Genomic DNA, 12,167 nt, shown 5'->3' with positions numbered 1-12,167 from the left:
AGGTCTAAGCATCGCACTTCACAACAAGATGTACAGGAAATAGCATGCTCTAACCTTAAAAGAACAAATGACAACAGAAATTAACAGATTAGTAAATATGAGTAACCTCTGTAGGCAGCGCATACTTCGCAAAGCTTTAGTTATGGTAACAGCAAAGACGACAAACGGAAAACATGAGAGGTGAGGAGATTCAGGAGCCAGAAACGATCTGGCTTCTCTCAAGCAGAGCTCAGAATGTCAGCGTAGCGGCAAACCGGTCACTAGATGTGCTCGTTAGTCGCATAGTTGTACAGAATAGAGTGACTGGACATGCAAGTACTGCGTTTTATCATCCTTACCTAAAGCCGAATAGTTTCTTATTGTCAGATTACCTTATCTAAGTTAACAAAAGTTTACGTTCGTGATGATACAAGAACTGTTCTCTGCTGAGAGTGCGTACTCGTGGCAGAACAAATAAAGTTCAGCCAGGAATTGCCGTGTACGGACACCAAGGCATTCCTCAAACACTTATCATTGAATTTTGCGACAATTTCCTTCCATCGTCCGTTCCTTACCTGCCTGTGAAGTGACATTCTATTTCACTTAAATTTCTTCCCACCACCCCCCCCTTTATTTTTCTCCCGTGCATTTCTCTCTCGCCATCATCTTTCCCACATCTCACGTTGCAGCAGCACACGGATCCCGTAGGTCACGTCTGTACGGTAGCAGTCGTTTCCTCGGTGCGGTACGTGTTTGCGAGTGAAATCATTTCTGTCTATAGCTTTGGAGCGGGCTCCCCGAGCGCCTGTCATTCCCACGCCATGCCTGAGGGACAAGCCCACAGCCTGGGAAGTGTTTCCAGTCTACAGTTCGCCATCGTCGCATCCTACAGCCTGCCCCTCTGACCCGAGAGGCTCTGCACAGCATCACTGTCACCTAGGGACTTGCAGTACCTTACTTTGCACGGTACTTCTGCTCTCCTCGTGGGGTAGTTGGGGCTGGGTGGGGTGGGGAGGGCCAGCATTTGTTGAAAGTCACGGGCTGTCTCGAAGACAGAGCCGGTCCCAAGCGTGCCCTGCCGCGGGGAGCAGCGCCCTGGCTGCTAGCCCTTAAAGGAAATGCCTGATGCTGCGTGTGCTCCACCCTCCGGTTCTAGCTGAGTGAAAACATCCTTCCTAACCTCTCCGTCTCCCAGGCACAGTGGCACCCCGCTTCTTGCCTCACCCCACAGCCCTGGCAGCGCAGGGACTCGGGACAGCCAAGCCATGCCGGACAGGGCGCTCTCAGTCTGTACTCCCCCCCCACGAGGTGGGGGAACGCGAGGCACAGTGCGAGCTCGCCGTATCCTCCCTCCAGCTTTGCTGCTCTCCGTCCTCTCATTTTTGGGAGAAGGGATGCCCAGAGTCTGGTGCATCGGGTGGGCGTGCGCAGGTGCACACCAACATCCTTAGGGCAGGGGAGGACAGCGGTGGGTATTCCTGGTACGTATAGATACTAGATGAGATTTCCAGGGCTTTGCACGCTGCATGCACAGTCATTTACACCACCGAAGGCTGGTGCAAAAGGCTCTCCACTCAGAATGAGCGTTTTACGGCCACGTTGGGTCAATGGCTGCGCAGAGAGCAGGGCAGCAGGGAACAGAAACCATGCCCATTCATTTCATCTCAGGTGTCTTCAAAGTCTTGCATGGCTCCAGAGAGGTGCCCGGCTCCGGGGAGATTCCTAGAAAGGGTGTCCCTTGGCGCAGAGCTTTCGGATGTGTCTGGAGAGGGACTCTTTACAAGGGCATGTGGTGACAGGACAAGGGGTAATGTCTTTAAGCTGAAGGAGGGTCGATTCAGATTAGATCTGAGGCAGAAATCCTTCCCCGTGAGGGTGGTGAGGCCCTGGCACAGGTTGCCCAGAGAAGCTGTGGCTGCCCCTGGCTCCCTGGCAGTGTTCAAGGCCAGGTTGGATGGGGCTTTGGGCAACCTGGGCTAGTGGAGGGTGTCCCTGCCCATGGCAGGGGCGTTGGAACTAGATCATCTTTAAGGTCCCTTCCAACCCAAACCATTCTATGATTCCATATAACTGCTTGGGACGAGGACGACCATGGGGGCAAGAGCCCTGGAGGTTTCTGGGGAAGACCTATAGACGTTCTGGATCATCTCTGGTACAGACCATAGGAACGCGGATTCTTCAAACTGTGCTTTAAAAATCAACTTACATCACTATAAAAAAGATGATCAAGCTAGATGCTAATCTTTACATCAATTAGGTGACTGTACGCCTGGAGCTCATTTGCCTTGCAAATACCCTATTGTTACACGTTGGGTCCCTCCCTCCTCACTTAAATGACTTAACTCCACCCCAAAAAAAGAAGAACTTTTGCTGAAAGTGCTGGAGGAGAGACAGATCCTGCCCCTGAAATCATGGGGCCTGTCAGCTACTCATCAGAGACCTATGACTTGGTGAGTCAGGCCTGGCTTTGCTTGTTTGAGAGGATAAGGGGGGGAGCAGGTAGAGCTGGGGTGGGCTGAAAGACCTGGTTTCTATCCGCCCGTCTTCTCACCCTCCTGTTGGCAGAGGGACGGCTTGAGCCATTTCTTACGCCGGTGCAAGCAACCCTCACATCCCTCGACCCGTGACGGTGCTCGCGGAGAGCCGGCGCAAGGCGGCTGCAGCAGTCGAGATCCAAGGGTGCCAGGTCTTCCCTTGGGGACGGCTGCCTAACTACCGGGACCTTGCGCACAGACGTTCTGGTGAGCGCCGAGCCCGAGCGCCGCCCTTGCACGGGGACCGAGACCACGGTTGCTGCCGAAGGGCCGGGCGGCTCGCTAGGAGAGCCGGGCTGCTGCAGCCCCGTCCGGCGCTGCTGGCTTGTCCCAGTATCCATTCCCTGCTGCCCTGCTCTCTGCGCAGCCATTGATGCAACGTGGGCGTAAAACACTTGTTCTGAGTCGGGCGCCTTTTGCACCAGCCTTTGGTGGTATAAATGACTGTGCACGCAGCGTGCAAAGCCCTGGAAATCTCATCTAGCATCTTTAACATAATAGGAATACCAAAGCGTAGCCAATGCTACCTCTCTGCGTGTGAAAACTCTCGGTACGACTATACGCGCTTCTACCCCCTGCTTGCCTTGTCCACGAACGGGCTGCCGTCGTCTCCGCTGAAAGAGAAATACGCAGTATCTTTGCAAGAGGGGAATTTTAAAGAGGGGAAGATAAATTGCAAGTACTTCTTCTAATAGGGAGCGAAGACACTGTGTATTCTGCCCAGTGGTTCTCTCCCCTGCGTTTGCAAGTGAAAGACAGCAGCTGCACCTTTTAGAGTATGTTGTGCTATCCAAGGGGAAGTCCACAGCAGTGCTATCATTAGCCTGGTTTTCAAATGTGGCAGCTCAGAATTTATTTTTTAATACAGCGGCTCTCTGCAGCAGACCCCAGTTTTTTGTTAGTTTCTCCAAAGAGAGAAACGCTGGATTTGATTTATACCGATTTTTTCTGTCCCTCCTTTGTCCTATACACCAGGAAAGAGAGAGGAAATGTGGGGGGCAAGCCCTACCCTCCTTATTTTTTCTGATTCATCGGGTATAAAAGTCCTTTGCGAATGGTGGTCGTTTCCCTTAGAACTTTTTTTTGCAGAAGACGCTTCTCCCCCTGACCTCTGCTCAGGTTGAGCGGCAGTGCTAATCCTTGCTGAGAGGTTAAAACCAAACTCAACCCTTTTTCAGCTCCACGCTGGTTCGCTTCTCCAGCTGAGCTCCCCATTGGAAATGAAAAACCAGACAACCAGCAAAGTTGAAGCCTGCCGTCCGCCTGCCCGCAGCGTCACGCGCTGTAAGCAAGCAGCTGCTTGCGGCAAAACCGCATCGTTTTTAACACAGGGGGATTAAGCGGCACTGGGAGTTGTTCTTTGTATACGATACTTTCCAGAACCTTAGCTTAGCAATTTTACCTCTGCTGTGAATTAAGTTATAAAGGAGACTGCGGGGGGGGGGGGCAACTCGGCTAACTTTGGGACTGATCACCGACAGTCAGGTGCTGCAGCAAGAACAGTTTTATACCTTTTTTCTCAGACCTCAGGAGTTTGTGACACGCTTTTCCCACCTCTGCTTCCCGGTAGCTTCCCGGGTTTGGCTCCCTCCCTGTAACAGGCCACGGATCTCACACGAGCGATGCCACGTTTGCTTTGGTGATGCCCCTTGTTGCTTTACTTACACTTGGCGCTTGTAGCGGCAACCTACCCCCAGAGATTTGCAAAAAAAAGGCTTCAACAGTGTCCTGTCAAAGCGGTGACACAAACCTTGCCCTGCGCGCTCACCAGAGAGGATCGCTTGACCGATTCAGCAAGCACAGAAGGAAAAACGATGAGAACAGTTGCACCGAAAGGGCATTTATCTCAGTATTGCCCAGTGAGCGCAGGGAGGGCCTCACCTAAATTTTGATACCACTATGGGACCACTCATCCCTGAAACCTTGTGGAAAAGTAACGTGCCCAAAACGATAACCCTGTTTCTCCGTAGCAAGAAAGCTTTGCCTGCTTAACCTTCCTCAGCTGCAGACTAGAGAAACAAAAACAGAGTCGCAGAAAGACCACCGAGATCCCCACCAGGTCCCCTGAGGTGCTGCAAGCTGGTTTTTATTGCAGTGGGACCAACGTGACTCTAGAGCCATAAAGGCACCTGCGCTACAGTAACGTGGCGTTTCCACAGGCTTTGCTGTTACTCGTGGGTTTCCCTAGTTCGGCGCCCGGCGAGGGGGATGAGCCGTAGCTCTGTCGGTATCGTGCGCCGAGGCGGGGGGGGTAATTTCAGTTTTAAGGCTTTGGGAATGAAACATGCTTCTCCCATACCTGGCAGAGGCTAGAAGGGAATGACTCACGTGGAAAATCCCTAATAGCGCACAAGCTGCTTCTCTTCTGCAGCCAAATGTTTTGATCGCTGGCAGTTGTGGGGAACTGAGAAAAGCAGCTGACACACGGAGACCGGAATAACTGAGATGTGGGTTAGAGGGGAAAAGGGATCCCTGAGCAAAAAGCACACAGAACAGACTTCCCAGGCGTGCGCTTGATCGCTCAGTTAGAGAAAAAGGCACCGCTTTATTGCCCACCCCCAAATCTGGCTGCAATTGTATTGCAGGAGACCTGCACAAAGGTTCCCCTGCGTGCACGCTCTTGGCTTCTCCCACCCCAGATCGGGCAGCCGCCCGCTTCTAATCCTAGAAATGGGACTCGCAGCAGAGTCCCCAAAAGCCTCGGCTTGTCGCAGTCAGTGCATCTCCTGCAGCTCTGGTCCCTGCCTTTCCTGCCTCGGCCCGGACTCTGACTTTTCATCCTCTTTTATTTGTCTCCAACTCATCTCTGTCCGTTCCCACCCACACTCGCTGCTCTGAGATGCACATGAGAGGACGCCTCAGACACAGCTCAGCGCACGCTTCCCCTGCCCGCGGCGAGTGGCTTACAGTAAGAGCCCTACCTGCCACCTTATCAGCAACCAGATGGTGTCTGATAGCAGCGCTCAGCCTCCGCACCTCTGGCTCCGAGTGCAAGGTGACGCTGGAAACCATTCAGCAGCCAAAGCCGTTGAACACCGCGCGGGCTGCCCATCCACCGTCTTCGGTGGCGCTGGCGTGGCTCCAGGCAGCGCTCCGACACTCCAGCCAGCAAACCTGGCCGTTTCCCATCGTCTCCTTTTTCCCTGCAAAGCCGGAGCCCTCCTGCCTCTCCCCGGTGAAGTTACCCATTGCAACACAGGTTCTCGTCGGGGTTTTCAGCACGGTCGCCTGCACGTCCAGAGCAGCCTGGTTTGGTCGCTGCACTGAACTGTGAAGGTTTTTGGTTTGGTTTTGTTTTTTTCTCGGGGACGTTCAAGGACCTGGTCCTGGTTAACACATCGCAGATTTCTGTGCGCATTGATAACTCCTGAGGCAGGGTCTGTGTACGGACCAGGCAGGAGATATTGTCAAGCCAGGGAGAAAAAAAAAAAAAAAACGGGAGGGATTTCGATAGGCTTTTGTCTTTAGCAGCAGTCTTCAGCCTCCAGAGTCATACCCTAAACCAGAAAAATAATTGTTCTCTGGGAATACGAGTGCTTCTCACCAGAGGCTTGCAGCCCCACCGTTACGCTAGGAGAAGACGGTCCTGTGGGTTTGAGGTTTTGGGCAGGGAGGAGGACTGTCGGTCCCCGAGTGGGGACCGGCTCTCGCCTGTTCAGGAGGAAGCACTGTGGCATCACAGCGCAGCAGCAGCACCGCCGGGTGCAGAGCTGGTGGGGAATGGGGCTGCGGCGAGACCAAGAGTAACTTGGGTCAGACCAAAGTCCGGCTGGCTCAACGCTCTTTCTGGCAGTAGCCACAGGCAGAGGCCCAGGGAAGGGAGCAAGAGTTGAGCAAGCTTATTCTGCGCTTCTCCCAAGGGCTGGCTCGCCCTCCTACCGTCCGCTGCTCGGGGACCGCCCGAGCCAGCTGCCCACTCCGCGCGTTCAGCGATGCTCCGCAGGCTTCTTCCCCATCAACGCGCCCAGGCTCCCCTTGGAGCCACGCGGATCCTTTCAGCAGCACAGCGGTTTGAAAGGAGCACTGCCGCTGCCATGTCACCTCTTTACCCGACAGTCGTGTGCAGAGGCACCCGGCGCGTCGCCCAGGGAAGGCTGCCTGAGAGAGAGGAAGCATAAATCGCTCTTTTCTCGTTAGGCACGATGCTGGGCTCGAGACTGGTCACGGTCATTTGGCTTGGGGCACACGGGGAGGGGAGCAAAAACCCCCCAAAGCAGCTCTAGAACTGTTTAAAGCAGGGCTAGTATTTTTAGATGGGAACTTTGGCTGAGGAGGGAAGGAGCAGCAGGTGCAAACGGCTACAGCTGGCAGTGAAAGGTATGAAAGCAGCGAGCAGAGACTTCCGCTGTGGTTGATGCTGAAGTCTCAGCGCTGGTCTCCAGAGAGGGTGTGGGTGGGGGAGCTCAGGGTAACTGCTGCCGAGCTCTTCCCAGTTGTCAGTAATTTCTCAGCTTGCCGCAAGCCTCCTTGTGCCGCTCTCATTTTTTGCCCGTCTACATCTGAGCCCTTTGCTTTCGTGAACGCCCGGCTCCCGCAAGGTGCCTGAGGCGACCCGGAGCGCGCCCACCGCCCGCCCCGGGGGGGCTCGTCCGGAGCGCGGCTGCAGTTTTCCAGCACTCGGGACCCGCGTGCGGTCTCAGCCCGAATACGGGCTGCTCACCTGGCAAGGAGCTACAGCGGGCCAAGCGCGAATCACATCTGCGGCGGCTCTATCGCACTTTCCTTGCCGGGTATCAGCCTGGGGTCCGAGTGGTGTTTTCGGATTCCCTTTCCTGCTCTGACTGCAATTAATTCAGAACCGCAAGGTTTACCGACAGAACAGATTTCTCTCTCCAGCATCCATCCCCGTAGCTGCGGCACCACGGCGCCTCAGAGGCGTTCCTCCAGGCGCGTTCGAACGCCCGCCCCGTGCCTTTCTCTGAGCCTGTGGAAAGCGATCCCAAGCGCGGCTGCTGCTGTCCCCACATCGCCTCGCTCTGCCCCAGGCAGCTCTGAGGTCTCCGAGGAGGAGAGGCAGAAGGGGACAGGATCAGCGCACGTAATTCGAGGTACAGGTGTGCTCTGCGGTGAATCCCACCAGTACCTGGCAGCAGACAGGAGGCAGGACAGGGACAGTCGGTGTCAGGAACAGGCGGAAAGATCGGGAAAGCTGGTAGAAGAGGGTTCCGTGCTGTGCGAGGGAACAAAAGCCACCGGCAGGTAACGTGGCAAGAACCAGAAGATGAAACCGGTCATCTGTCTAGATGCCAGAACATCCCCAAATATGCTAGGTAAAGATTACAGACTGAGCAGCCCTCGCTATCAGAGATCGGGACGACCGTCTCCACGTGCTGCTGCACCTCCCGGGACCTGGCACCAGAGGGGCCTCCCAGGTCCTCACGGTGCAGACAGGCAGCGCCTCCTCCTAACCCGGGTGGGCTGCCGGGATGCTCTGCTCCGGGTCCGCCGGGTGCAGCTGAGGGACCGGGTCCTCGTGTTCAGAAACTCCTGTCCAGTAACCAGACTCCCTCTCTCTGTTCCCCAGAGCCAGGTGGAGCTGAGCGGGTACTACGAAGCCGAGAACAGCACCCCTTCTTTGGAGGGCTACTTTTGCTTCAACCCAGCCTCATCTGTGGTGGGCGACCAGAGCGACCCCTTCAGAAAAGTCTTCATGCCCCTCATCTACCTGCTGATGTTTGTGTTGGGGACTGTGGGCAATGCCCTGGTCCTGGTCATTTTAGAGAGGTTCAAGCGGTCTCGCACTACCACGGAAAACTTCCTCTTCCACCTCACCCTGGCCAACCTGGCACTCTTGCTCACCTTCCCCTTCAGCGTGGTGGAGAGCTTGGCTGGGTGGGTATTTGGGAAGTTCCTCTGCAAGATCCTCAGTGCCGTCCACAAGATCAATTTCTACTGCAGTAGCATGCTGCTGGGGTGCATCGCGGTGGACCGCTACCTGGCCATCGTCTACGCAATCCACACCTACCGCAAACGCAGAGCTCGCTCCATCCACCTCACCTGCACGGCCGTCTGGCTCTGCTCGCTGCTTTTGACCTTACCCGATCTCATCTTCATGGAAGTCTGGACAGACGACAGCAACCGCAGCATTTGCTATTTTCCAGAGGTCGGGATCGATGGCAACAACGTCTGGCTGGCGACTCGCTTCCTCTACCACACCGTGGGCTTCTTTGTGCCCCTGCTGGTCATGTGTTACTGCTACACGGCCATCGTCCGGGCTCTGTGTCAGTCCCAGCGCCTGCAGAGGCAAAAAGCTGTGCGCGTGGCCATCCTGGTCACAGGCGTCTTCCTGCTCTGCTGGAGCCCGTACCACATGGTCATCTTCCTGAACACGCTTACCAAGCTAGAAGCCTTCACCAAAAACTGCCTCCTGGAAGACCAGCTGGACACGGCCATCATGGTGACGGAGGCCATCGGCTTCACGCACTGCTGCCTCAACCCCATCCTCTACGCCTTCATCGGAGTCAAGTTCCGTAACGACTTCTTCCGGATCCTGCAGGAGCTCGGCTGCATAAGCCAGGAGACCCTGCAGGAGATCCTGGAGGTGACGAGGAAGGGCAGCGGGATTGAGTCCGACAACACCACCTCCATCTCCACTTTCTAGCTGGGAAAGGCTGCCTGCAGGGCAGAACCGGCCTGGGGCTTGCCTTCCCGGGGGCCACACGTGCTGTGGCCTCACTCCCAAATTTCACGAGCGTCCCCACCGCTTTCTTAACTCCTCAGGAAACTGAGGTCCGATAGCCACCAAACACCCAAGTCCCACCAGATACCTCTCCCCTGGCTCCTTCTGGCTCTCATACCTGTAGAAATCCGCCTGGCAGCTGTTGGCAAAGGCTGGCTGTCCGACCATCGCTCTGGCAGGGCTAGATGAACCCGAGCGGGTCGAACGCGACATTTCCACCTCTCCCTCAAAAACTGACTGCGGGCGTCCTGTGCACGGAGCCAGGCACGAGACTGGGGTGCCGGGGGCATGGAAAAAAAAGTGCAGCCAAGTAAACGTGGAGTCGTGTCAGTGAGCGAGGACTGAGGACAAAAGCTAAGCGGGTCTCCATTTCACCAGCTGGGGTCCGTAGAGACGTGCCCGAAGGAAGCAGCGGGACTCGATAGCCGCAGCGGCTGGAACGAGAGATGCAGGTAGGACCGGTGAGAGGTGCAGAGGTCGCTCCGATAGCACAGGCACACGGTGCTGGACGGTCTCTGGCTGCAATATTGCTCCTCCTGCTGCGTGACAGCCCCCCGGCCAGCCACGGCACGTTGATTTTCCCAACTTGGCTCGTGCCAGGAGGTCCTGCCATGGACTCAAAGATTTGACTGTCGCAGATTCCTTTCCTGACATCAACTGCATCCTTTCCCGCTCACTCGATCTGTTTCACCGCTCTTAAGAGCTCCAGTGAGTGACTGCAGAACTGAATGCCTGACTCTGCAAAAGCTTTCCTTTAAGGAAGAAAGCTGTCTGGAGAGAGGGCTTCTGTCTTGTGACTGAGCACAGGGGAGATGGATCACACAGCTTCGCGAGGCTGGAAGTATAACTTCCCCCCCCCCCCCCAGCTAGTTGTACAGCACTTTGTGGGTTCTGAAAGCAAGGAGACCCCATGCCCCAGAGCAAGGAAAAGAGCTCGTTTGCATAATTTCTGTTTGGTTTTAGCGGGCTGAGAGGGAACATAGCGTTTTGCTTTGCCCCGTGTTTTCTGATATTTTTGCTCCACCTACACCTACGGGGCTTTCAGAGGTTTCGTGCGTTCAGGTTTACACAGAACAAACCTGGGCCCCGATCTTGCCCTGAACCACCAGTAGTCAGCAACTGCTCAGATCAGGGCTGCTTGAGAACAATTTGGTCCAAAATGAGAGCGGCAGCTTTCACCGTGATTAGTGATCGCACCGCAAGCTGGCGTGCGGGGCAGCCCTAACAGACTCGCGCAGCCTGCTGCTTCTTAGCAGGTCTTGTCACAGTATGACATCGCAGCGCGTACGCAGCGTTGCTCCATTACGTTTCTCTTGCCGGCTAAGCAGCGCTGCGGCCTGAACTTTACGAGAGCCGTACGTGCCAATGTCACGCGAGCACGACCCTAATCACGAGCACGCTTTAAAATCCGCTCTACCATTCACCTCGCTTTTTTAAGCAAAGTCGGAACGACGTCAGTTCTGCTGCTGCAGCAGGAACTTTGTACTAAACTCACTTCTGAAGTTCAACCTGCTGACAAAGGGCTCGGTTGCAACCGTACCCAAAGGCCCCGCTAAAAAGACCAGTCATTATGGAAGAGGTCCCATTACATCAGTCCAGCTCAGGCAGAGATCTCAATAGCTCGTTCTCAAACTGCGACTCGAGGAGAAAACTCCCCAAGCATAAGGCTTTTATACAAAGACCAGTACACCATTTCCTGCAGCGCTGCATCTTCAAAGCCGAAAGCTGCAGGTAATGGCGACCGTGGTTGTCCAAGCACGTACGCGTAGCAGAGGAAGAGCAGCTCTGCGAAGTCTGCCCTTGCTGTCTCCACGGTTGTACCGGTGAGCAAACCCGTTGCAGACGCATTGTAAACACCTCGCCAGCCCCGGTTCTGATGGGAACCCACACAAAAATGTTTCTGAAGAAATGAACAGTCAGAGCGTGAAATTCTTAGTGTGTTCCTAAGGTAGAAAGAAAACCGGCAGGCAAAATAAGGGTGAACAGATCACGCATCTATTGTTACTATAGTTTTTAGTACTGGTATGTTGGTAAACTTTTAGAAAGTTTTGATGTGAGCTGTAATAAACAGTTAAATAAAATACCGTCTTCCCACATATACTGCTTGTAAGCAGTCGCCTGCAGTCGTGTCACTGTTGCAAGGGAAATGCATCAGAGAGCACCAAGAGGGTTGATGGCACCTTTCTGACAAGCGGTGGTGTTCCCGTGGGGAGACCAGAGGGCTCCTAAGAGCACCTCGCTCAGATTTCTCATCACCAGTTGCCGCAGAAGGCTCCGCTGCATTCCGAGTCAGTCCAGACCTACGTTAGTTAGCTCCCTGCCTTACAGAGCCTCTTCCACCAACTGCAGCACCTCCTACCCTGGTGTTACAGCTGCTAACCCGAGTAGGAAGCCGCCCCTGCACCCACGTTTGGCTCAGCCAGCCCAGGGAAGGCTTGGCTCGGAGCTGACAGACCCTTCCCCAAAGAGCAGAGGTTGCTGCTCCTGCAGCTGACTGCAGCCAGCCTGCTGAATGGCGAGAAGAAAGCAAGAGGAACTCTCTCACCGCAGAGGAAGCCGGGCTTTCCACTCAGTGAGATCCTCCCCGTGTCCCCGAGGTTTGCATGGCCGTCACATGCCTCGGCCCAGAGCGGGCTTCCCCGCTAAGCACTCACGCCGCCAGAGCAGCCCCCGGATGCTGCGGCCCTCAGGCAGACCTGCAGGCTCTCCCTTGGAGCTCTGCTCGGCCCCCAGCCCGCGGCCACCGAGCGAGGCAGAGGGGCTCTGTGCCCTCCGGGCACCGGGAGCTCCGAGGTGGCTGCTGCAGAGAGCGGGGAGGTGGCGTGCGGGCAAGGCCACGTCGCCAGCATCCACAGCCCACGCTCGTGCAACCCTGGCCCCGGGCTGCATCCGCAAACGAGGCTGGAGCAGACAGCCCAGAGAAAGCCCTGGTCCCTGCTAGAGGCAACCCCACAACAGCACGCTGCTCTGCACGT

At 55.5% G+C, this 12,167-nt stretch overlaps 1 protein-coding gene across 2 annotated transcripts; it reads left to right on the top strand.

Moving 5' to 3' along the window:
- The first annotated feature begins 1,874 nt into the window (after positions 1–1,874).
- CXCR5 (C-X-C motif chemokine receptor 5) lies at positions 1,875–11,299 on the top strand. Of its 2 annotated transcripts, none has more exons than XM_075774551.1 (2): positions 1,875–2,429; positions 8,038–11,299. In XM_075774551.1, the coding sequence occupies exons 1-2, from the start codon at positions 2,391–2,393 to the stop codon at positions 9,112–9,114; spliced, it is 1,116 nt and encodes a 371-aa protein (XP_075630666.1). In that variant the 5' UTR covers positions 1,875–2,390; the 3' UTR covers positions 9,115–11,299. The 2 variants fall into 2 exon arrangements, with proteins under 2 accessions (XP_075630666.1, XP_075630665.1); XM_075774550.1 differs by lacking the exon at positions 1,875–2,429 and adding an exon at positions 7,217–7,926.
- Positions 11,300–12,167: the final 868 nt, after the last annotated feature.

This window comes from Balearica regulorum, chromosome 23 (assembly GCF_011004875.1).
Source record: "Balearica regulorum gibbericeps isolate bBalReg1 chromosome 23, bBalReg1.pri, whole genome shotgun sequence".
NCBI classification, from domain to species: Eukaryota; Metazoa; Chordata; class Aves; order Gruiformes; family Gruidae; genus Balearica; species Balearica regulorum.
This window is presented reverse-complemented; position numbering and strand designations above follow the sequence as displayed.

Excerpts from the sequence above, each read along its gene's own strand:
- CXCR5 (XM_075774550.1), top strand. The coding sequence starts at position 7,735 with ATGAAACCGGTCATCTGTCTAGATGCCAGAACATCCCCAAATATGCTA. Across the intron at positions 7,927-8,037 it reads AGCGCCTCCTCCTAACCCGG|AGCCAGGTGGAGCTGAGCGG; the intron begins GTGGGCTGCCGG and ends TCTGTTCCCCAG.